The sequence below is a fragment of the Camelus ferus genome, chromosome 5 (assembly GCF_009834535.1).
Source record: "Camelus ferus isolate YT-003-E chromosome 5, BCGSAC_Cfer_1.0, whole genome shotgun sequence".
NCBI classification, from domain to species: domain Eukaryota; kingdom Metazoa; phylum Chordata; class Mammalia; order Artiodactyla; family Camelidae; genus Camelus; species Camelus ferus.
This window is the reverse complement of record NC_045700.1, coordinates 74,792,778-74,817,218: the sequence shown is the minus strand read 5'-3', so window position 1 is coordinate 74,817,218 and position 24,441 is coordinate 74,792,778. Positions and strand designations below refer to the sequence as shown.

Sequence of the window (24,441 nt, the reverse complement as noted above, 5' to 3'; positions counted from 1 at the left end):
AGGAAAGCAATGAGGACCTTAGAAAGACTTCGGTTTTAGTTCCTAATTTGCTATACCATGAGCAATTCATTTACCTTTCGACCTGTGATTTTTTTTTCCCCATCTGGAAAATGTTTATAAAATGATAATGCCTGCCTTGTCTACCTTGTAGTTACAATCAAGTCTACTATATTGGCGAAAGTGCTTTGTAAAGTAGGATATAAAAATCCAAGTGCTTTGTAAAGTAGAATATAAAAATCCATGTGGGCAGTGCTGTCCAATAGGACTCTCTGTAATGATGGAAATACTTTGTATCTATGCTTCCCAATATGGTAACCACTGGCTATGAAACACCTAAAACATGGCTGTGTGACTAAGGGATTGAATTTTAAATTTTATTTAACTTTAACTATAAATTTAAAAGGCCACATGTGGATAGTTCAGTGACAGATGTTAGTGGGAAGGCTTACCCTTTCTAGGTTTTAACTGATGGAAAGAATAGTTGGAATAAAATGTCAGTTTTATTAAATGGCAAAGCACTTGTCTAAGAACTTCCCAAGTATTGCTCTAATAAAACTGAACTGCAAAATGCATCTGGAGCCTGGGACAATGTCAGGGGTGGGCCTGCCTGAAGGTGAGACTCTGGCCATGTCTAAGGCCTACGGACCAGTCACAACAGCGGACAGGAACAGGGAAAATGGAGGGGACCCTACAGAGAGCTGTTTAATACCCTGTCCCTGCTGACTTATAAGCACAGCCCAGGAAATCTCTGGCTCTAACCAATTAGATGATCTGTTCCTTACTCAGGAAAGAAAGATGTCAGAGAAAGTAAACAGCGGAGTTCATTTTCAACACCTAAGAAAAGTGGCGATAGGGACAAAAGTTCCCTCCAGCCTAACAATTTTATGGGAAATGTGATGGGGATATTCAAATACATTTTTGTTTCTCGTGGCCATTAAGGGCATCATGGAAAACACAAAATATGAAATGACAGTTCATATTAACTGGGTCCTGTTTCATGCTCCTGCTTGCTTCACTATCTGTGAGACGTGGTCAGCACAGTGTCAGCCACTGTCCCTGGCCCCTCTCTGGCTCACCATCTCCGCCCCATTCCTGCTTCATACTGCTCTCTTCATTGATGACTTTGAGTCACCCTGTAGTGCCCAATAGTTCAGATAAGAGGAATCTTAGGCAAACACATCTAGAATGTATGATGCTAAGTCTAGGTAGATTTAAATGGCATTTTGGCCACTTTAAGAGTGAATAACTTTTTCCAAGAGGAAGGGTATAGCTCAAGTGGTAGAACTCATGCTTAGCATATACAAGGTCCTGGGCACAATCCCCAGTACCTCCTCTAATAAACAAACAAACAAATAAACCTGATTACCTTCCCCCTAAAAAAAATAAATTAAAAAAAAAAAAAGAGTGACTAGCTTTTTCATTCTGTTTAACTGGACTTTGGGTAAATGAGGTTGACTTCTTTATGAGTCCCAGAACCCAGAAACAGGTACATACTGAAGTATGTATAAAGGAGACAGACTGTGGAGCGACAGAGGTGATAAAGGAACATTCTAGCCCACGGTTGGATTCTCAGGTTGGATCTGTGTTGCTCCCCTCCCACGAGAAAGCTGTTTCTTGGGAAAAGTCCATTGCTCCAAGTTATTCCATGGAACCTCCTTTTCTTTCTGGTAATTAGCTAAGTACGAAGTAAAAAACTAGAATGACAAAATGGCTAAGTTGTGGATATTTGTGTTTTGGGGAACATGTATGTGTGTGTATACAAAATAATAAAATTAATGACTTAGTGAATATCTATCGGCTACTATAAATCAGACCTGGGCTGATTCTTCAGTATTCAGTACACTGGTTTATTTAACTGATGGCTACTTTTTACTGTGAGATCTTGGAACACTAAATGGTCTTTACTGATCTTTAAATAACTTGTGCTTTATACCTTCTCTATTGTTTTCAAGATAACTTTGGATTCTAATAAATTTGGATCTTTAATAAGAGAAGTTGTGGGTTAAGTCAATAAATCATTGCAAAAAGAAAAACCAGCTACCTTATATAATGTCTAAGTTCGGTGTATAACAATTGGCAATTTAATAGTTTGATCTTAGATATTAGCTAATTTACAAACTTCAGGCATCTATGGCTGGAAGAAATGATTAGTTTTAAAATATTTTCCCAATGATCTTTTCCCCCTTGAATCCATTGTTCTTAGATGTGCTTCGGCAATAAAACTGTTTAAATTAAGTATTAAAGGCGATTGCAGTGAACTGTGGCTTAAAAGGTTGGGTTAGATTCCATGAATGTGGAGTGGAGTGGATTCAAGCAGCATGATTTCTGGAATTTCTACAGCAGCATTTGAGGGCCTGATATGTGCCAGACATTGACGGGCACTAAGGAAAAAAGGATGATGGCAAACAAGGTCACTGGCTTGTTGCTGTTTGTCTTGTAGTGGAGGAGAGAGATAGTAAGAAGGAAATGAAGTAATTACAGAGTGTGACTCATGGTTTGAAGTTCATAAGCAAAGCCGTAAGAGAGGCTAACAAGGCGGAATGGGGGCTTCAATAGATCAATTGTTGAAGGAGTCTATTGAAGGCTCTTTCTGATGAGCTATAACTTAAGCTGGGAACTGAAGGTTGAGAATTACCCTCCATGCTAAGTCTGGGCTTAGGAATAGCATGTAGGAAGATACCAGAGAAAAAGAGCTTGAAGTGATCCAGAGGCTGTCAGAAGGTCAGTGTGACCTGCATGCCGTGGTACATGCTGAGCTCCACAGGTAGGCAGTGACCGGAACGTGCATGGCCTTATGGTCATGGTGAGGCATTTAGAGTTTATTCTAGCTACAAAGGGAAAATGCCATTATTAACTTCAGTTTTCTGAATTTCAATAGGGACTTAGTGGTGACATAATCTGTTTAGATTTTTAAAAAATTTCTATGGCTCCTGTAGAAATGAAGGATTATGAGTGTAACAACATTGGGGGGAAGATAGAAGGCTAGAGCAAAAGTCTGGATAGAAAGAGTGGTGGCAGCAGGACTGTAGACGAGTGACTGCATTTGATGTGAGTGTATGATGGAGCAGAAGAATGAAGAAGAATCCATGGGTTTCTGGCTGGACAGTGGTGCCATTCACTGAAATTCATTACACATTTTTCATATCCGAGAGACACCAAAGTGGAGAACTCAGGTAGACACTCGGATACTGAGGTCTGGATCTTAAAGGAAAGACCTAGACTGGACATTTAAATTTGGAAGATATCAGCCAAGAGATAATAAATTTTAAAGATACAAAAAAGTATGAGGTCACCTGGGGAGAGGATGCAATTAGAAAAGAGAAATAGTCCTGGGACTGAGTCCTTGGGAACTCCAATATTTAGAGGAGGAAAAGCTAGCAACAAGCATAAATGTGTCCAGTGAGAAAGGGAAAAACAGGACATTAGAAACAAAGTGAGAAGAATGTTTCTAGAAAAAAGAAGTTGTCACTAGTAAAAACTGCTAAGGGGTTAAGATGAAGACAGAAAAGAATTCATGGGATTTGTCAACAAGGAAGTCACTAGCACCTCTGAAAAAACAGCATCAGTTGATTGGAGAAGATGAAAGGTAGAATTTGTTGTTGAATGAGACAACCTAAAGCATATTACATGCTGGTAGGAATTACCTAGGAGTGTGAGAGAGAACTGTTGACTCTAGTAAAGGAGGGTACAATTGAAGGATAGAAACCCTTGGAAGGAGGGGGAAAAAGTGAGATCTGCACCATCCAGAGGATCTGGTCTACCAGAGGGTGCAGATGTCACCAGACTTATGGACTTGGTAGGGCTGCAAACTCCATTCTGATGGCTTCTTATTTTTTTCAGTGAAGGATGAGGTGAGATGCCGGAGCAGAGTGAAGGACAAAGAAGGCCGACGTGGTTGTTCTGAGAGTGGGAAAGCAATTTTCCTAGGGAACAGTAATAGGATTGCTTCACTGTATTACAACCCCTCTTGAGATTTGTGACAGTCAATGGAAAGGAAAACCACTTGGCCCAGTAATGTGATTACCATACACTGTTGTGATGACATGTCTACTTGTGAGGATCTCCCACCAGAGTACAGGTCACATGAGGGTCAAGATCCTGTCTAAATTGTTCATTGTTGAGATCCCCCATGTCTAATAATGAATTCATCATTTGGTGATGAATAAGAAGCAGTATTGTCTTTGACACATGAGTCAAAGCAGAACACATTAACGGTCATTTAGAGATGATCATTTATTTAAAGACAACATTTTGGTAAAATTAGGAATCTATAGCAATTTAAAAATAATACTTGTTTAAAATAGTGGCCCTGTCCATTAAATTTTAAACAAAATATAGAGTAGCCACTGAGTATTAAAAAGACAATCAATTAAGAAAATAAAGATAAATTTCCTCACAATCTTTCAATCACAAAACAAATTCTCCTTTCATTACGTTTTGGAAGGATGTATATAACAAGAAAGAACACACATTTTAGGGATCTGCAAAAGTATGCTCTTTGAGGGACCAAGGAAACCTTCTTTTTAATGTACCACCTTAATTCCCCAAGGTCACCGTAAGACTATGGTTGATTGTCCCACATATTGTTAATTTGATGATTACTTTCATCATAACCTTTTTTCCTGAAATAACTTCAAACCTGCAAAATTTTGTAAAAATAAAACCGTACAAGGGACATATATTCCTTATTCAGATTCATTTTAGTCCCTGTTTGCTTTATCACTTACTTATTCTTGCTCTTTCTTTTGCTCACTCTCTCTTTGTAAAATTTCTTTTTCCTCCACCATTTGAGAGGAAGTTACATACGTGATGATTAAATTTTGAACAGCTGAGAAAAGTGAGCAGGAATGTTATGTTTTTGCTCAGTGTCAAGATATAAGCCACCTCGTGCCATCGCTGCACTTACCATCTTCCGGAGCTTGCTTGTATTCTTTGTCTTCCATCACTTCATAGTCAAACCCAAGAAGGTCAATGGGGATGGTGTATTTCCTGGCGTAGTTCTGCTGGGCACCAGTCAGGAAGGCTTGTGTGAAGAAGAAGCCGGAAAGCCAGAAGACGGGAGGAGGACCAACCTCGTACCATTGCTGTGGTGTCAAAGCACAAGTGTCCTGACGATAGCTTTTCAACTTTGAATGCAACACTGCTTAATGAAATCTGTCCCCAAACACCCCGCCATTATCTTCTAGGTAAACTAGCAAATGAGCTAACACTTTGAGGAATAAAAATAAGTAGCCTATTCTGCGTATGTTCTGACGTCAATTTCTCATTCATCGCACCGGCTTGGGTATCACAATGTGCGTTAAAGCAGATGTAAATGTCTGTTTTATACACGCCCTGCAGAAAAGCTCTATACAGCAATGACTATCTATTATGCATTGTTGCACAATATGTATAGTGGAATGGTAGAGATCCCTGCAAGGTCTGGTCAGATGGTAATGGTTTTTCACTTTTTTTCTCTCTGGTCATTAGCACCTGGGAGAATATTCCTTTGGAAGTTTTCCCTCCTATTTCACCAAAATACAATGAAATCCAACATATGAAAGCACAATATTGTACAAGGAGCTCCCAGAAGAATCAGGGTATTGAGAGCTTAAGATCTTCATAAATATCAAGATACCTGGATATTCTGTTCATATTATATATTATAATAAGTAGTTGAGTCCTGACTCTTAACTAAATAGTAAACTTAGTCAGTCTGGAGAAGTGAATTTGAACAACTTTCCCCTAAACAGCCCAAGGCAGAGTCTGCATTTTTCATAACAGTCTTAATTCTTTAGCACCAAGTCTTGTATCACAGAAGGCCTGTATTCTGGAAGGGAAGTTGTCATTTTATCCCTGCAGAAATTTCCTCACAGGCAATCTTTCATACATTATGTACAGTATCTTGGAAATTAATCAATACTTCTAATGAATATAATTGAACATAGTTAAGTGCCAATATGGCCAGGTAATTAGGAGGCAGGCTTCTGCCCACTCAACATTGCCAAGACAGTTAGCCCTTGAGGTTATATTATTGTCTTGGGCTGAGACAGCGATCTAGTGATTTCATGACCTGGAAGAGTGCTGGACAAGGAAGACATAATGCTCCTTGCTAGTAGCTTGTCTGGCTTTCTAAGATGCTCTGCTGTAGGGAATCTATTTTAAAGCTAAATATTTAATGGAAAAATCAACATAACCAGTTGTTTTCTCTCTTCAAATGTCACTGACTTGCATGTCAAACTTCACTGGACATGAACACCTGCTCCTAAAAAAGCTTTCAGAGATTCTACTTCCAATATTAGTATTTTGATTGTTCAGCGTTAACACTTAGCTAAACTATATGCACTAGGGAGTAGTGGTCATTTGTGCCTGGGATGCACAGAACTAGAGAGTAATCCTCATTACACTAGGCATCCTGATGAAGAAAATAAAATCAGAAGAAACTTAATATATGATCATTTGGATGAACTCACCTGCAAAAACTTTAGTCTTGCAAGGAAGTCATTCACATAGCTCCCGAGTGGTTTAAGGCTTGGGTATGATTTACCCATCCACATTCCTGGAATTCTGACATTCAGAATGCTGTTAACCACTTCCTCAAGTTCTGTAGACATCACTACAAGCCCCTGAAACACATTTAACCATTGTTTAACATGATGGTATTCTAGATTTTGAATAATTTTATAATTATCCTTTGTTCACAACTGTGATTGGCAAAGGTTGAGTCATATAGCAACAAAAAAGTAAAGATATTTTCTTTTGTTCACAAGTAAGTTTTGGGATCTTTGCATTACTCCTTAGAAAGCCATTAACAATTTTAATCTAGTCGAATTTTAATGGAAAATTTCTTTTATTGAAATATAATTGATATATGACATATTAGTTTTAGGTGTATAATAATGACTCAATATTTGTATATATGGCGATGTGACCATAACAATAAGTCTACTTAACATCCATCACCATACATATTTTTTTTTCTTGTGATGAAAAATTTAAGATCTACTCTCTTAGCAACTTTCAAATATGCAGTATACTATTATTAACTATAGTCACTATGCTGAACATTACATCTCTGTGACTGACTTATTTTGTAACTGGAAGTTTGTACCTTTTGATCCCCTTTGCCCATTTTGCCCACTTTGGAAGATCTTCTTAATACTCGGCTACTCACTAGCTTTTGATTCACAGCCTAACTTTGACTTAGTTTACTTGTCTATTAAATGGACAACTAACCTATCTCTGTCCTGCCTTCTAAAGGATAGTGATGAATATAAAAGGAAGAAAATGATATGAAATGCCTTGAAAAGTTAAAAAATCCTGGACTGCAATTGTGAAGCCTAATTGATCTCATCCCATTTTGAATGACTGATGTACAGATGGTAAAACTTTGAGGTTCTTGCAAATTCCTAATTTGATCTTCCAGCTGGGCCAGTTGCCATCATCATTTCTGTTTTCTCCATAGTTGACAATATTATTCTAACTAACACATGGAGAAGATTTTGGAATAAATTTAATGGATTAAACATCCACATTTCATTTGCTTCCTTCCTCAATTCCACTGAAACAGCAGTAAAGGAATTTATTTTTTAAAAGCATAAGCCCACAAGTGCATCAAAAATAGGAAAAGGCAAGGCAGTTTGGGGAGCTAAAAAGCATATGGACTGTTGGTAGTTGACTTAGTAGTCAGGAGAAAACTGATCCTAAACTGGCAGGGGGGAAGGCTAAGACTCAAAAAGATATACACTGTAGCACACCCAAAATACTTGGAATTGAAGGCCCTAGCTGAAAGTGAGGAGAGGAGGGTGGTGCTGAATGAAAAAGAACGTTGAAACCTGGTTTAAAAAACAGACTCCTAGGTCTTCACCCACAAACTTGCACATCACCTGCCTAGAACCTGGAAAGGAACATGAAGGTTCGGGTGGGGTCAGAATCCCCACTGACATCGGGAATGACGTGAGCGCACGTGTATTGGATGCTGAGCTCCCTGGGGGCTCTTTCCTCTTTTATCCCCCAGGATGCTAGACGCTAGGCCTTTATCTTCCAGTAAGGATACAGGAAGAACCAGGTTAAGGAGAAACACATGATACTGAATGCTTCTTGGCCAAAAAGCCCAGGCAGGTTACACTACAGCGAGCCTAGGAGACTCCTCTTTCAGTAACTTGCATCCAAGTCAGTAATTTGCACCCAAATTAGTAACCTGCACCCAGCCACTTTTCCCCACCTCCAATGCTCCTGCAAGGCACCAACCCATTGGGAAACTTCAGTCACCTAAGTGATCTCGCCTGTGTTCTTGTTTCTCTGCAACCCTTTCTGCAGTGGTCAGAGCAAACTTTTAAAAATGTAAAATAGAGCATTTCATTTCATTGCTTAAAACCCTTTGAAGGCTTCTCTTTACCTTTATACTTTAGAATAAAATTGAAGCTCCTAACCTTGGCTGACCAGGCCGTCACGGAGCTCGTGGCTTCCTCTCTCTGATCTACCATTTCTCCCGTGCTCACTCTGCTCTGGCCAAACCAGCCCTCCCTGTTGCGCTCCCTGACCAGGCCAAGCTGGTTTTCTCACGGCCTTCGTGCTGGCTGGAACCCCTGCCCAGACGTTCCGAGGCCTGCCCTTCACATCAGGCCTCTCTCTGCTCAAGGGTCAGCTCCTCAGAAGGGCTGGACCCCAAATGAATGAGTTTCCCACCCATCATTCTCTACATCCTTATTCCATTTTAGTTTTTTTCCATAGAACTTACCACTTAATGAAAAAAAATTTATTTGTCTCTTTAAGAAGCTCTGTGAGGGCGGAAGTTTATCTTCCTTCCTCCTTAACACATTACGACTTCTTAGCATATATTCCATCCCCAAACAATTGCTGTCTACCATCTTCTACATTTATTGACCTGTTAACTGGCATCCCCAGAATATTATATGCTTTCCAAGGGTAGGGATTTTTTTCTATCCTCAGAACCAAGAACAGTGTTTTCACAGAATCTGTGCCTAATAAATATTTTCTGACTAAATGAACAATATGTTTATTTTGATGACTCTGCCTGTTGTACTTCCCCTTACCTTGATTGCCTTTTGGATGTTAATACACGACTCTCTTATGGTCTGCAACAACTTATTGAACCGTCCCATCTCTTGGACAAGCACCGTGTTCATGCTCTGAGTGTAAGTGGTTGGGTATCTCCTCATTGCAGCCTCAACGTCAAAGTTGTTTGGAAGTTTTCCCAAGATGTCACCAGTGACCTCGTTTACCACTTCATCTGATGATTTTGCACCCGCCTCTGCTGAACGAGACTGTAAAGAATCCAAATGACAAATCGGAAATCCTCATAAAGGCCGAAGAATTGCTGGATAGGAAAACTCCTAAAGTAAAATTTATAAGAATGAGTGCTACTTGGCTATTTTCTCTATGATTCTTCTCTACGTAGAATTTATTGAAGTGATGATCATGGGCATGGGAGTTAGAGTTTTGGGAGAAAAGAGTTGTTACAAGGCAGAAGGGCATGTACAGTGTCCAGAAGCAAAAGAGGGTCTGGGGGAAACAAAAAAGTTGCACAGTGTGCTGCCAGGGGGTCAGGGGGCAAGAGCAGAGACTGCAGACAGAGGGAGGAAAAGCGTTCTCATTGGTGGGGCGGCCAGGTGACGATGGGCATCAGAATCCAGGAAGGCGAAATCTGATCTTGCTTTGAGAAAGCCTGCCACAAAATATATTTGCTAATAGCTCTGGTGCCTACTGGTGCCAAAAGCAGAGACAGAGTTTTCTCCTTGAACCAGGAGGGCAAAGAAAATAAGGTCAGCTCCTCTAAGCAGCTGGAGGAGTCATGGAGGAAGGGCAGCCTCCAGTGACTCACCCTGCAGGCAAGGACGGGGAATCTCATTTCGGCTTTTAGTCTTTATGTTTATAGTGGCACCATGTAAATGAATCTGTATTTTCTGGGAAAACCCTTTAAATAAATCTTCAAAATGAATGTGTGTGTGTGTGTGTGTGTGTGTGTGTGTTGAGAGAGAGCAAGCACAATTAGAAGATAAATGAACGTCCCTCATATTTTGCCAGTCCTAGGAAATCGTGTGTAGTCTTATTTCAGATTTTATATTTCCTAGTTTCCATACTGGGTCTATTCTATAAATATGGACTATTACTTTTACTTAAGGTTCTAGTGGGATTTTTAATGCTGCCTACCATGTTCTACCACAAGAGCCTAGGAAGTTGCACAATAAAATAATTCAATGTTGGTAAATGTTAGTTACATGTTAGTAAAAGAGGGATATGCCGGGGGGAAGGGTTTAGGTCAGTGGTAGAGCGCCTGCATAGCATGCATCAGGTCCTGGGTTCAATCCCCAGTACCTCCATTAAAAATAAATAGATCAATAAACTTAATTACCTCCCCCCAAAAAAAAGAAAATTAAAAAAAAAAAAAGAGGGATATGCCAATATAGTAATCCTTTATTATGATCCCAAAGTGCTAGGTTTGCAACTAAATATATAAAACAAATTATAGAGAACAAAGGAGGTAATGAATATTTGGCCAAAACCAGTAAAATGTATTTCCGTTGCATTTTAAGAATTATGTGCTGATTTCTATTTGTACGTCGACATGCAAACAAGGTACCATAAACTCATTAGAAAACATTCCTATTTTCTAACAAGAGCTGTGCTGCCACCAACCCCACACCTCCCCAAACAAAAAATAAATCCCAGGTCTATAGCCCTTCAACAATGTAAGAAAAATATTTTAGTAACATTAACATTCCTATACCTATTTCTCACACACCAAAAATCACCTAATTGGGACAACGTGTTTTGAAAGTACTATCCAACTGATATTAAGAATTAAGAGCAAAAGGATGTCTTTTATTTGTAATCATTTAACTTAGCTTTTTTCTTTTTACCACCTTACCTTAGAGTTTTCACAAATGCCATTTGAAATCTTCTAAGGGTTGTTTTCCTTTTATTGAATAAGTAAAGATAAGTGGGTTCCATTTTCAAGGAGACATCACAGAATTTAACCTTCTCGTTTCCACTTTTACAATATTTTAAGTAGAAACAATTTTTAAATTATTTTATTTTGGTGGGGGGTAATTAGGTTTATTTATTTTTAGAGGAGGTACTGGGGATTGAACCCAGGACCTCGCATGCTAAGCATGTGCTCTACCACTTGAGCTATATACCCTCCCCCAACAAAAAATTTTCTTATTCCAGAGTCCAGCAGTTATGTGTAAGCAAAAGAGCTGTTCTGTAGAAGTCACATTCTCAGCTCCCATAGTGGCCCCTCTCATTTTAAAAGATATTTTAAACACATAATGAGAAGTCTTGTCATCGTGACCTTGCTCTCCAAACTCTGCAGTTCTGGTCCATCTCTGCCTCTGAATTGTGGTAAACCCAATGGGGAATCACTGAACTCCTGCCTACCCATTACTGTGATTGTACTTGCCAATCTGAGTTGGAGGACACTGAAAGAGGTTGTTTAATTACATACTGAGAAGATACCCCAAGTGTATTTAAACTTACTTGTTTGGTTCTGTTGGAATGAGCCCACTGTTTTATGTATTCTGTAATGTGGCACAACCCAAGTTTAAATAAAGCCAAAAGACACTATAAATCTTCTGTTGTCAGACTGTCGGGTACTACATGCACTGACGTTCTTAAAGATCCACTTACTCATGTCTGTATTTATAGTTTTCCGCTCAGGCGATAACTGATTTTAGTGGGACTGACATATAAAACAGACATAGCCTTTGTGCCTTTTGCCTTAACTTACAGCAGACCAGAGCTAGAAATTCCATGGACTCTTCCATCAATGACAGCACACTATTTCATCCTCCTAATCTAGTTCTTTTATCTTACCCCCGGCTCCACCACCCTAGCATCATTATCTCTGGTTATGCCTTCAAGGTCCTATCCCAGTTTTAGAATCTAGAAAGGGAATATCGCATAGTGGTTCAGAACACAGATTCTGGAGTCAAACTAGTGGCAGTCACACTGCTACCTTTGAGTCCTGGCTTGCAACGGTACTAGCTGATCTTGGGTAAGTTACTTAATCTTTCTGTGTCTCAGTTTTTTGGCTGTAAAATAGGAATACTTAGCTCCTATCTCATAGGACTGTGCTAAGCATTACACTGTTATCCATAAAGCATTTAGAACAGTGCTGCCATACAGTAAGCACTACATAAGTACTAACTGTTATTATTACTTCTCTGAGATTCCATAAAAATATAAAAGACTAGCTTGAAATCAGCTCATGGAATAATATGCTTGACTGGATAGTCATCCTAAACTTACTAAAATTTTACTCAGTCACTAAGGAAACTCACCATTTGGACTAATTTGCTTTCAAAAAAAAAAAAAACCAAGCAAACAAAAATAAAAAAACAAAATAATGGGAAAAAATACAAGAGAGGATCGCTTAATAGACAAGCAAGATTAAACATCTTTCACTCAAATGTACTGACTTCGTGCCCATGACGTGCTGAATTCTGGTGCCCTAGAAGGCCACCCTCCCATATGCCCTTACGTTAACGCTCTCGCCAGTGGAACTGCATGTCTAAGAGTCAATTCTGTTTCTCTCCTAAACTCTTCCATTCATTTTGTACTTACGATTGCAATTATATTCTTTAAATATTATGTACTCCGATAAAGTACTGGTGTGAAAAATTATTTTTATGCAAACTACGTTAAACATTCTGGATTATTTGATAAAGTCATTTACAAAATGTTGAATTAATAAGAGACTAGAAAATAAAGCAGGCAAACTTCTAGATGGATTCTGGCCTCAACTGCTTCAAGTGTCTTTGAAATTCTTCTTCCACTTCAAAGGAATTAAAAGGGATATAACATATAGTGTATCTGGGCATGATTTACGCCAGAAAGGCAAAAGAGAACTCCCAGCAACAGAACGGTATCAAAGAATACTCAGAGACACTCCAAGAATGTCACTCAAAGAATTCCTAGCAACAGAACGATACTCAGAGATTCTTTCCAAATCAAAAGACTGGTCAAAATAAAACCTGTATATTCATTTCCTTTGTATGTTTAAACCCATATTTAAGGTACATATGTGTTTGCTTTGCTTTCCTTAAAATGGTTCTCCAGTTTACCAGGTGGAATTCTGTACACGGGCCTCTATGGTGTGGGCACATGCTGCCTGGGGAGTATCCTTTCTAGCCTCAGAAGCCAGTTCCCACACAGGTCACACACCTGTGTGAGAAGAATGTTATCGAACAGCAGTTGAGTTTCTGACTGATCTTTAGTGATATCTGCATTGGCATTCATCCCAAAGATTTCTGGTTCTGGGGTCAGCGGCAGAGTCTTTGTGTATTCGATGTAGCTTTTGTGCTGCAAAGATGAATGACAAGGAGTCAGGAGGTTAGAAATCAATTATCCTGTAGAACTTGCACACTGAGAAGAGACAATTTTCAATACTCAAGTTATTGAATGGATAAGCCTATGAGACTGGACACTGAATGCTTTCATTTTCTTTTAACCTAGGCCAACACTTAAAAAAAAAAAACAACTTATGGACACATTTAGAGAGAAAAAGAAAATGTATGATTCAACTAGAATGGATTTTAAAATGGAGAGGAATATCATGGCCACTTCATTTAGAAGTTTCTCCCAGAGAAATTTGTGCTGCATTTGCTGATGACTGTTCTTAATTTATCACAATAACAATAAATGTCTTCCAGTTTTGATTTTTCTGTTTATTCTTATTGTGATAAATCCATGTAATTCAGAAAAGTAAAAACTATCTGAGATTTTATTATGGTGAGATTACCACCATTAACATGACTTATCTTTTATGCATATGCACACATATTTTATATTTTATTTACATGAACTTCTATCAAAATCCATACCTATCTTGATGTTCATATAATCATATACATTCATATATACATATGGAGATGGAGGTGGGGAGATTGGCCACTGCTGTTTTTTCAATATGGATATGTTACATAACTTGACTTCCTCTTGCTTTATTCTCACTTGACAATTCATCGCTGGAGATCTTGCTACTCACGATTCTCTGTGTTGACTTGCCCCACCCAATCACTGACCTGGGCTCTGGGGCTGATTTTTCTCTTCATCCCTAACGATGTCCACCCTCAGCTAGCACTCATCCTAGTGGACGATGGGGTTATGGCATGTGCCTCTGTTGCATGTGGCTGTGAGTTTAACTTTCAAATGTGCCCTTTTGACTTCTTGATATAAAATAAGAACCAAACTAATTGTGCTAGCAGTCAGCCCCTAGAAGTCTACTGAGCGATAATCTGAAGGCAGATACCACATCTTGTACCAGACAGGACTGGAAATAATAGCAGAAAGGAAACGTGGGCGTGTGGCAGGTGGTTCTGTGACCCCCTGCCCCTTTCTACCTGTGGGACCCTGGGCAGGTGAACCTGCCTTCCCCCTTGTAAAAGGGAAAGGATAATTACAGCAATGCTCATTTGATGCTCTGGTGAGATAACTACATGTAACTGCTTTGTCAATCAGCACGGTCTAAATAGTAGCTATTACTGTTAATACTATTTTGTAATGCCTGTCAGGTGCACGTCCATTTTAACTGATAACAATGTCTTTTTACCCAAAGGGCTGATTTCACAGTACTTCAGGTCACTGAGGAAGCTACACTTGGGTGAGGAACGTTTCTGATACTCCTCACATCACAGCAAACAGGAAACCACCAACCCCATCTGTGCCTGGGGTTTGCCCTGTCCCTATAAGACTGCAGAACGTACACATAGCGGTTAACAAAAAAACCCAAGCCTCCAGAAAAATCACCATTTTCTGAATCAGAGGAATTTCCTGTTTCACTGCTTTTAGTTTCCTCGGAGGGCATCCTTACTTACGTCACCAGAAGGAGGCACATAGTAGATGCCGCTAGAGTCGAAATTATAGCTCAGACTCTGGACTAATTCCGGGTTGAAGAACTTGTTGAGGATGGTACGCAGCGTGCGCCGGTCCCAGTCGTCCGTCACGCGGCCGCCGTAGTTGCACTCGCCAGTCATGTACCGCAGGGCGTCGTAGGGCAGTTCCTAGGGGCCAGAGCAGCTCCCGTCGCTAAACCGGTCAGGGGTTAGCAGGAGCACATCACACAGAATCGCGCTCCTGTTTGCTCATGCTATTAAACAGAAAGCTGCATCACCGGAATTTCCCTTTACGGACTTCCCAGCTAATTGCCACAGATTTCCCGGCTGGCTTTCTCTGCTTTTATTTGGTTTGTCATTTCCATTCACTCAATGCAGAGAAGAGAACTCCTCTATTAACCTGTAAACTCACCTACTATTCAAACAGGACTAACGGACTGCCTACTATGTGCCTGAAACAAAATAAATTAGACTACAATCCCATCCTTGAAAAACGTGTCCTGCTGAGTGACATTCAAAACAAATTCAATACCATTCAGAGACAGAGTTAATTTCCTTCACCACCTTTTTATATTCGTACATATTTTGACAATTGGAATCATACTGTACATACAATTTTGCATATAAAATTTTCACCAAATCTCATATTATGAAATATCTTTTACAGTTTCATGAAATACTCTTTGAAAATACGATTTTAATAACTGCCTTTTAGTGACTGTTTAAGTTGCTCCTAATTTTCTACTTTGTTAAATTGTATTTAAATATACATTCCTCAAAATTTCTAATAATTCTTTAGTCTATATTCCCGAAAAGGAAATTACAATGTCAAGGGAAAGAAGTTTATAAAAAGCAATTAATTAATGTCACCAAACTGGTTTCCTGAAAGGCTGTAGCAATTATACGAATCAGTTTAAAAATCTTTGCTAATTTGATTGCCCAAAGACAATTAATATCGTGTTAATTTGCATTTCCTAGAATACTAATGAAATTTATAATCTTTTCATATTTTAATAACACTTGTTCTTCAGTAAACTAGCCATCTACCCATTTATTTTTTCTATTAAAGTTTTAATAGGTTTATTTGTATAACCTCTTTTATAAATTAACCTGTACATAACAAGTTTGTAGAAATATTTTTTCCTGTTTGCTTTTTATTAAACTCTTCAGCACACAGAATTTCAAGATGCCTCTGAATGACCCAAAAACTGACATTAACTGAGACTTCTCCCTCTGCCCTTAGCATTTAATATCTAAGTCATTTTAATCCTTTTCCTTACATATCTATTATCTCTCTTCCACGTTCCCTACCCTGGCTCAGATGCTTACCGTATCTTGCCTGGGTTATCTCCTGTATTAAGTTTCCCAGGGCTCCTGACGGATGGCTTAAAACAGCAGAATGACCGTATCTTGCCTGGGTTATCTCCTGTATTAAGTTTCCCAGGGCTCCTGACGGATGGCTTAAAACAGCAGAAATTGATTGTCTGACGGTGCTGGAGGCTAGAAGTTTGAAATAAAGGTGTTGGCAGGGCCACACTCCTTCCAAAGCTTCTAAGAGGACCCTTCCTGCCTATTCTAGCTTCAGTAGCCCCAGGGGTTCCTTGGTTTTTCATAGGATAACTCCAATCTCTGCCTCCATTTTCACATGGCTGTCTTCTCTCTCTGTCCAAATTTCCCTCTTCTTATAATGATACCAGTCATATTCTATTAAGGGCCTACCCTGCTCCAGTATGACCTCATCTTAGCTTAATTATATCTGCAACAACTCCATTCCCAAATAAATGTAAGTACACATTCTGAGGTGCCACGGATTGGAATATCAATGTATCTTTTGTTGGGGGTGGGGACACAAATCAACTCATATTATCTAAAACTGGGCTGTCATCTAAGTCCCTCTTATCTACTCTCCACTCTGTTGCTAGTCTTTCTAAAATGCAAATATTCTCCTAAAAGCACGCCAATAACAATATAATAATCCTGAATCAGCAAGGCATACAAGGATGTTCCAAATCGCTTGTATTTAACCAAATCTTTTCCGCTATATGCACTTAAAAAAAAAAAAAAAGTTTTGTTACTGCTTCCTTTCACTGTCTACCTGAAAACCTCTACCCACTGTTTAAGTGCCAAGCACCTCCTTCTCAGCGAAATCTCTCCAGTCACATCCAGCGGAGCTGCTCACCTCCTTTTCTGTGCTCAGATCTCGAAAAAGCTAGGGTGACCAAATATACTATTGTCCAAACTAGAACTTCTGAGAGTGAATGTGAGCACTAAACATAATCAGTATTACGGAATTTTAATATAGTATACATATATATTGACAAATCGATTTTAGCATGCTGGTAGGCCTAGAAGTAGTCCTACTCAAACATGGTTTTCAAAATAAGATGATTTCTTAAAATAACAAAGAAACTGAAGCAAAATTTTTATGATTATCTTAAAGAGTTAGGCAGAATAACTTCTTTTTAAAGTATATATTCACATAATTTAGCTTCTTAGGCATCTCTCTCAAATCACATCTCTGATATTTTCCTGAAGAACATACTTTTCAATGACACATGTTTTAAATTTTTAAAATAAAATTGTCTGTAACTTTTTATAAAGTTTCATTTTACGGTTACTAAATTTTAAATTGCTGACACTTTTAATTAACTCTTCACTACAGACTATTTTAAATTAGAATATACTCTACAGGTGCTTGAACAAATTGCTAATTAAAGGAGCTCCTCATTCTTTTCATTTGTATTGAAAAGTGTAATTATTTTAGCTCAAATACTTCCACATGCACTGCATCATTATACTTTTGCCTCTATTCTTAGCATGTTTTTAAAAATTTAATTCTGTTTTTGTTTTTCTTTTGGGGGAGGTAATCAGGTTTACTTATTTATCTATTTATTAATTTTTATTTTTATTTAATGGAGGTGATGGGGATATGAGCCCCATGATCCCATGCATGCTAAGCAGGTACTCTATACCACTGAGCTATTCTCCCTCTGATTAATTTTTTTGTTTCTTAGTATATTTTTTTTAAAATAAACATAACTACAAGAAAGGAATTCATCAAATCTATGCTTCTTTTGAATGTTTTACCAAATCTTAATGCTGCAGAATCAAAGGCCTTCTCAACTAATTTCATTTTAGGAAAGAATAAGAATTTGTCGAAAGAAACACAGAAGACCAGATGAAAGGCTCTTTGCATAAATTTAGATATGCCCTTTGAGCTCTCAATATTTTGTTCTGTTTTTCCTTTGTTTTTATAGAGATGGAATTCAACCTTCCTGTCTGTAAGCCTTTTAAAAAATAATAATAAACACAATTCACTAAAAGTTTCAAAAAGCAAAGTTTTTTGATACTTCACTGATTGATTTAGTTAAAGATTTCCAACTAATTTTGAACAAATCCTCTCAAAATTTAGAAGATTCGCTTTCAAAAAAATTCCATACCCTTGTAGGACACTTGGATTGATTCACCAAGTTCTTCAAAAGCACAAACATGTTAATATCCAACTGACAGACAACTAGTGAAGAGAGAAAGTGTGTTTATGTATGTATGTGTGTGTGTGTGTGTGTGTGCATGTGCTCACAAGAGAAAAGCATAGACAGAAACAGGGTGAGGTGGGGGACAGGGAGAGAAGAAGGGAGAGAACAGTAGGGAATGAAATTCATTGATGTGACATTACACTGTTTGGCTTCCTCCCAGTTTAACACCAATGGCTTAAGTAGTTTATCTGGGACAAATGGCCCAAACTCTGGAATAAAAGTATAGTGACATTTCTCTAAAAATAAAGTCATGCTCCAAAACAGGGGGAAATCAGTTTGTTTTTTTCATTTTGGAGACTGGCTGATTGATGGTCTTTTCAAAATCCTTTTCTAAATACGTACAATACAATTACTTTTCCCATAGGTATTTGTATGTCAAAATAAATGATAAAACATGTTTCTAATGGACAAACTGATATCCCAACTACCTGGCATGTAATGGCAGTTATAATCCCCTGTTATAACAAAGCCCTACTTAATAAGCTTTTGGGAACCATCTTGCTATTCATTTTATAAGAGTAGAAATTAATCAGAAGTCCCTGCTTACTGTACAAACATGTGATAAAGAGCACAGGAAGCAACGCCCTTGCAGGGACTGTCATGATACCTCATACTGGTTCAGGAACATGTGGAGCTGCTGGACACTGATCCTTAGGTCAGTCTCGTTGAATTCATAAGGAATATTCCACCCCAGCGGTCCAAATTTCCGTCTCTCTTGTACCAAAGCATGAAAGAAACAGAGGCCATAAAGTAATTTCTTGAATTCCTCCTGTAATGACAAGAAACAGTGTGACATCATTATTTTTCCCCAACATTGCATTCTGCCTATCAAATTTTAAAATCAAAGTAATTAATTCCTTTTGCTTGTAAATATATCCATCTCAAAGTAAAACTAAAACAGAATTAACTGTTTCTACTGGCTATTTAGGCAAAAATATGCCCATCTGTATACATATTCAGTTGACACACATGTCTCCTACGTACACCAGGTTTTTAGAAAGCATAGTAAGCAGGTCTAATTTCACGTTACCTTACAGAATTTGGGGGGTTTCAACAGAAGCATCAAGAGACAAGATGTATACATTCCAACATTTGGTCCTAGACCATCATGGAGAAATTTCAAAGGAGATGCTTCAAACTAACGAAGCAGCTCTACAATCACTTTGGGATTGAATTTTTGGGTAGCCCCCGTGGCTTTTCTGGTTCCTCTTAGGTAACAGAAAGTCCTACAGTAACTGTCAGTTGCAAAGCCAGCCTTGATTCAGAAATCAGAAACTATGACACAATGTATTACTCATTCATACCCTCCACAAGGAGAATCTAAAAATGGTCAAAACAGAGATTGAGAGAGGATTTGTGAGCAGATTTCCTTAGAAAGAGCAGCTGCTGTGCTGGGAGTCCCCTCATCCTCATCTCCAAGGGAGAAGGGAGTGTGCGGTCCAAGTTAGTGAGAGTGAATCAATGGGGCTGCTCAGGGAGTTGATACATGTCCCCGGCAGCTGGGATGGAGTGGGAAAATGCAGAACTCCCAAACTGAAAGAGTGGAGCAGTCAGTGGCCACGGACTCGTAGACCATGGGAGGGAAATCAGTAGCCCTCCCTCAGACGGGAGGCTAATCTGGTGTGAATCCCAAGAAGCAGATGGGAACTGGACTAGGAATGCTCAGCTAGCGGTCATTTTAAGGACTTCCTGGTCAAGAGGACTTGTGTCACTGGCTAAGGAAAACCCCAATGGTAAGAACCTGTATGAAGTGAAGGCTGGAGAACCAAAAGCAGAGGGGAATCAGGAACAGCCGGCTGAAGGGGAGGCTCTGCCCAGGGTGATGGGGTCACAGAGAAGTCTGGCAGGGCAGCTGAAGGAGGACCCATGAAAGAACTCACGAGGCAAAAAGACAGCTTTAAATCCCTACCAGGTCTGAAGAGCTCCAGGCAACAGCAGCCCGGAACAGGAGCTTCTGCCCCTCCTGCCTCACCCTGCACACACTCTGCACAGAGCATTCAGTGTCAGCAGCTACTGCGCGCAGGAGTCATAAAAAGAAAGATGCACCAAAAGGCATACAAAAAGATGCTCAACACTGCTAATTACTAGAGAAATGTAAATTAAAGCTACAATGAGGTATTATCACCTCACACTGTTCAGAATGGTCATCACTAAGAAGCCCACAAAGGATAAATGCTGGAGATGGTGTGGAGAAAAGGGAACCCTCCTACACTGTTGGTGGGAGTGTAAATTGGTGCAGCCACTATGGAAAACAGTATGGAGGTTCCTTAAAAAACTAAAAATAGAGTTACCATACAATCCAGCAATCCTACTCCTGGGTATATATCCAGAAAAAAATGAAAACTAATACAAAAAGATACATGCACCCCCAATGTTCATAGCAGCACTATTTACAATAGCCAAGACATGGAAACAACCCAAGTGGCCATAAACAGATGACTGGATAAAGAAGATGGACCTAGCAGCAATATGGATGGACCTAGAGAGTATTAAACTTAGTGAAGTAAGTCAGACAGAGAAAGACAAACACTATATGACAGCACTTACATGTAGAATCTGAAAAATAAAACAAATGAGTCTATATACAAAACACAAAGATTCATAGACACAAAAAACAAACACAGTTACCAAAAGGGAGGGGGAGGGAGAGAAGGGGTAAATTAGGAGCATGGGATTAACAGATACAAACTACTATACATAAAACAGACAAGCAACAAGGATTTACTATTTAGCACAGGGAATTATACTCCATATCTTGTAACAAACTATAATGGAAAATGACCTGAGAAAAATAACCTAATCACTTCGCTGTACACTGAAACTAACCACAATATTAGAAATCAATTATATTTCAATTAAAAAAAAACAAAACACAGATGCCAACTCCAGCCTCTTTCCCCAGCGGCATGAAGCTTACCAACCACAGGTCCCAGGCGAGGTGCTAGAGAGTTCAAACCTATGTTTTGAATAAAAGTTGAAGTACTGATTAATATATTGTGTTGCACTTTCTGATTTCTGAGTCAAGACTGGCTTTGCAGTTTAAAATGACTACAGGTCATTTTATTACCTGACAGTAAGCAGGAAAGCCATGAGGCTGCCCAAGGTTTCATCCAAGGGCAGGGGGGAATGTTTCCCCCGTGGAATAAAATTGAAAGAGAGAGGGGGAGGCAAAAGTAAAGTAGCATAAATTTAACCACACAGGTAGGAGAAGTAAAGGTAAACAGGCTGTGTAATTCTGCAGCTCTTTTGGATATACTAGAGAACTGAACAAATCAATCAATGTGTTGATGTTGCGGGAGCCAGGCTTCTCACTGTAGAAGAAAGGCCAGGCCAATATGAAATGAGGAAAAGCAAGAACCAACCCTGGATAGATGGACAGAAACTGGAGGTATTGCTATGAACTCGTTACTTCTAAAACATGTATGTGATTGTGTGTGCACACAGACTTGTTTGTATGCGTCTATGTGTGTGTATATAGGTTTGTACATATGCGTGTGAGTGCATGGATATATTCCCAAGTTCTCTGCTGAACAAACCAGACCCACAGACAATAAATGCCATAGCAATGAGCCCATCTAGCACCCAGATCTTGGTCTCTAATACCATTCCCCTTTAAACAGGAATCAGGGCTCTTCAGAAAAATGGCAGTTTCCAGGACTTGGGTACAAATGAGACTGGAGCATCTTGTGCCAGAAAGAGGCTTAATGATAATAATAATGCATGAATGGATGGATGATAGGACCTACAACAAGTATAAAAGGAGCTCCCACTGACCAATTTAGGGACAACTTGAGCAGGAAGACTCAAAAATAGTAATGAATTGTAAACCACTGGAAAAAAAAATCTAAGGAATTCATGAGTCCACACCAAAAAAAGATAAATAAGTGGGGTAGCAGGGAGGGCTGTTTTTGACAATAGCAGGTCAGGTGTCAAATGCGGAGGGAGTGCTGGAGTTGGGATCACCATGGAACTGCTGGGTCAAGCAAGAGCCATCACTGGCTACTATATCTGGGTCAGGGTAGATGAGGAGCTGGATATTTGCATGGTCCAAAATGTCTCCTCACGGACTGATAATTAGCTGCAAGGGGCAAAGCAGTCATTACACCGTGAAGAAATCATTCAACCCTTTGTCTGGGTGATCAAAATGAGTACCATCAGTGAGGGAGAACGGGGCATCGTGGGCCTCCCAGTGTGATGCCCTGAGGTCACGGCTCACCCGTGGAGTACTGGGACTGAGAACGTGGACCCTGAACCCAATCACGAGGAAATATCAAACAAGCCCAAGGTGAGAAATGCTCTATTAAAAACAATGGGGGGAGATGAACTCCTCAGAAATGTCAGGGTCATCAAAGACAAAGAAAGCTGAGGCAGTGGTCCAGATTAAAGGAGGCAAAGAGACATGGCTACTTAATGTGACAGGAACCCTGGGCCAATCCCGAGGTGAACAGGGAAAATGCTCTAAAGGACGTCACTAGATCAACTGACAAATTTGGGGCACAAACAGTAGATTAGATACAATTGTGTATCTTCGTTAAATTTACTAAACGAGTATCTTTACTGGGGTAAGACAGCATCTCTATTCTTAAGCAACACATACTAAAGTATTTATGTAGGAATAAAACGCAGTGACACAGCTAACTTACCTACAGATGGTACATGTTAACGGGAGGTGTATGTAGCTAAGAGGCATAGGGCTGTTCTTTGTACTTTTATATGTGCATTTTTTCTGTAAGTTCAAAATAATTTCCAAATAAAAAGTTAAAACAGAAAAAAATATGGTGTGCTGCTTCTGCATTTGACATTTTGGTTTGGGTTTAGACACAAAAAATAAATGTCTAGCCTTTCCATCTGTGTGACTGCCGCTGGAGAGACCTCTGGATCTAGAAGAATGGGAGTACAATTTTGCAAAAGGGCTTGTGTCCAGACATCATAGGCAGAAATGCCCTCGCCACCTACCTGGGAGTAACTTGCTCTCACTGGGTCAATCAGTGCAAAAGTTTATCACACAGCAGGTCTTGGATGCTTAGGATAAGGTTTGACTTAATTTTAAACACAGGCCCCTTTTTTTTTAAGCACCCCAGACTTTTGTTTAATGAAAGTCCTTTATTTTTAATGCACTCTTTTGATGTGTACTTAAAACATATTCCAACATCAAGAAGTGTGAGCTTTTTAATGGCAAAAACTTACCGAGGTTCATAACCCCTCTTAAAAAGAGCCTCTTCTATTTTTAATTATGGCAAAACACTATGAAACAATTTTAGGTCACAGACATTCACACACAGAAATCTAATCATGAAAGCAGTGGGTGGCTTCCCTGCTTGCCTGGTGATGCTAAAAAAAAAAAAAAAAAAAAAAAAGAACCTTATGAGCCCCATCAATAAGGGAGTAAAATCATTTTGATTCTCATTACAGTTATAAGGAGGAAATATTTTTATGTTTTAATTTAAAGATATGGCTCCAAATAGCAAAGGGCTCAGTTAATATGCTGAAACAAGATTCTCCAATCTTGCAGATTTGTACTGGGAATGGCTTACAGCTGACTTTCTAAATAGGAAGCTGTGTAATTCATGACACCCCGCAAGATCTCAGCTGAGCAGGAATGAGACTGGTGATAAAATTAAAATAAAATATTAATAAAATTGACTCCAGTACAGTCAATAATCAGTAATCAAAACCAACTGCACTGCAGTGTGGGAGGCCTATTTAATTTGCAGTTTTACTCGGCACACACGTCCGTGATCACCGGGGGCCACTTGGGTTGCTTTACAGGGCCGAGGTAACAACTTAGCCATTACTAACAGGCTTTTTGCAGCTGCCAAAGAACTCGGGGTCAGAGATCGGGTCCATGAGGTATGATCGAATGATATTAGCCCGTAAACCTTTCGGTGCCTCATTGGTCATTTTCACTCCATTCTGCAGTACAGACACGGGGAAGTTTGGAGACGGGTAACTTGTCAGCCAAATTCGGAAATCCGGATGTGTTGTTTCTACGCTCAACTCCTGCAACAAAAGAAAGGAGATACAAAAGGCGTATAAAATGCAAGGAAAATCTCTAGATCATATGTGTG

At 39.2% G+C, this 24,441-nt stretch overlaps 1 protein-coding gene across 1 annotated transcript in view; it reads right to left on the bottom strand.

The window, feature by feature from the left end:
• DNAH7 (dynein axonemal heavy chain 7) overlaps positions 1 to 24,441 on the bottom strand; it is a 220,378-nt gene that overhangs the window by 6,408 nt on the left and 189,529 nt on the right. Inside the window, exons 58-64 of the mRNA XM_032480142.1 lie at positions 24,173 to 24,373; positions 18,981 to 19,142; positions 14,820 to 15,005; positions 13,168 to 13,305; positions 9,036 to 9,266; positions 6,453 to 6,605; positions 4,907 to 5,084 (exon numbers count right to left, since the gene is read on the bottom strand). Of these exons, the coding sequence (XP_032336033.1) occupies positions 4,907 to 5,084; positions 6,453 to 6,605; positions 9,036 to 9,266; positions 13,168 to 13,305; positions 14,820 to 15,005; positions 18,981 to 19,142; positions 24,173 to 24,373 (1,249 nt within the window). The remainder of the gene's footprint in view (positions 1 to 4,906; positions 5,085 to 6,452; positions 6,606 to 9,035; positions 9,267 to 13,167; positions 13,306 to 14,819; positions 15,006 to 18,980; positions 19,143 to 24,172; positions 24,374 to 24,441) is intronic.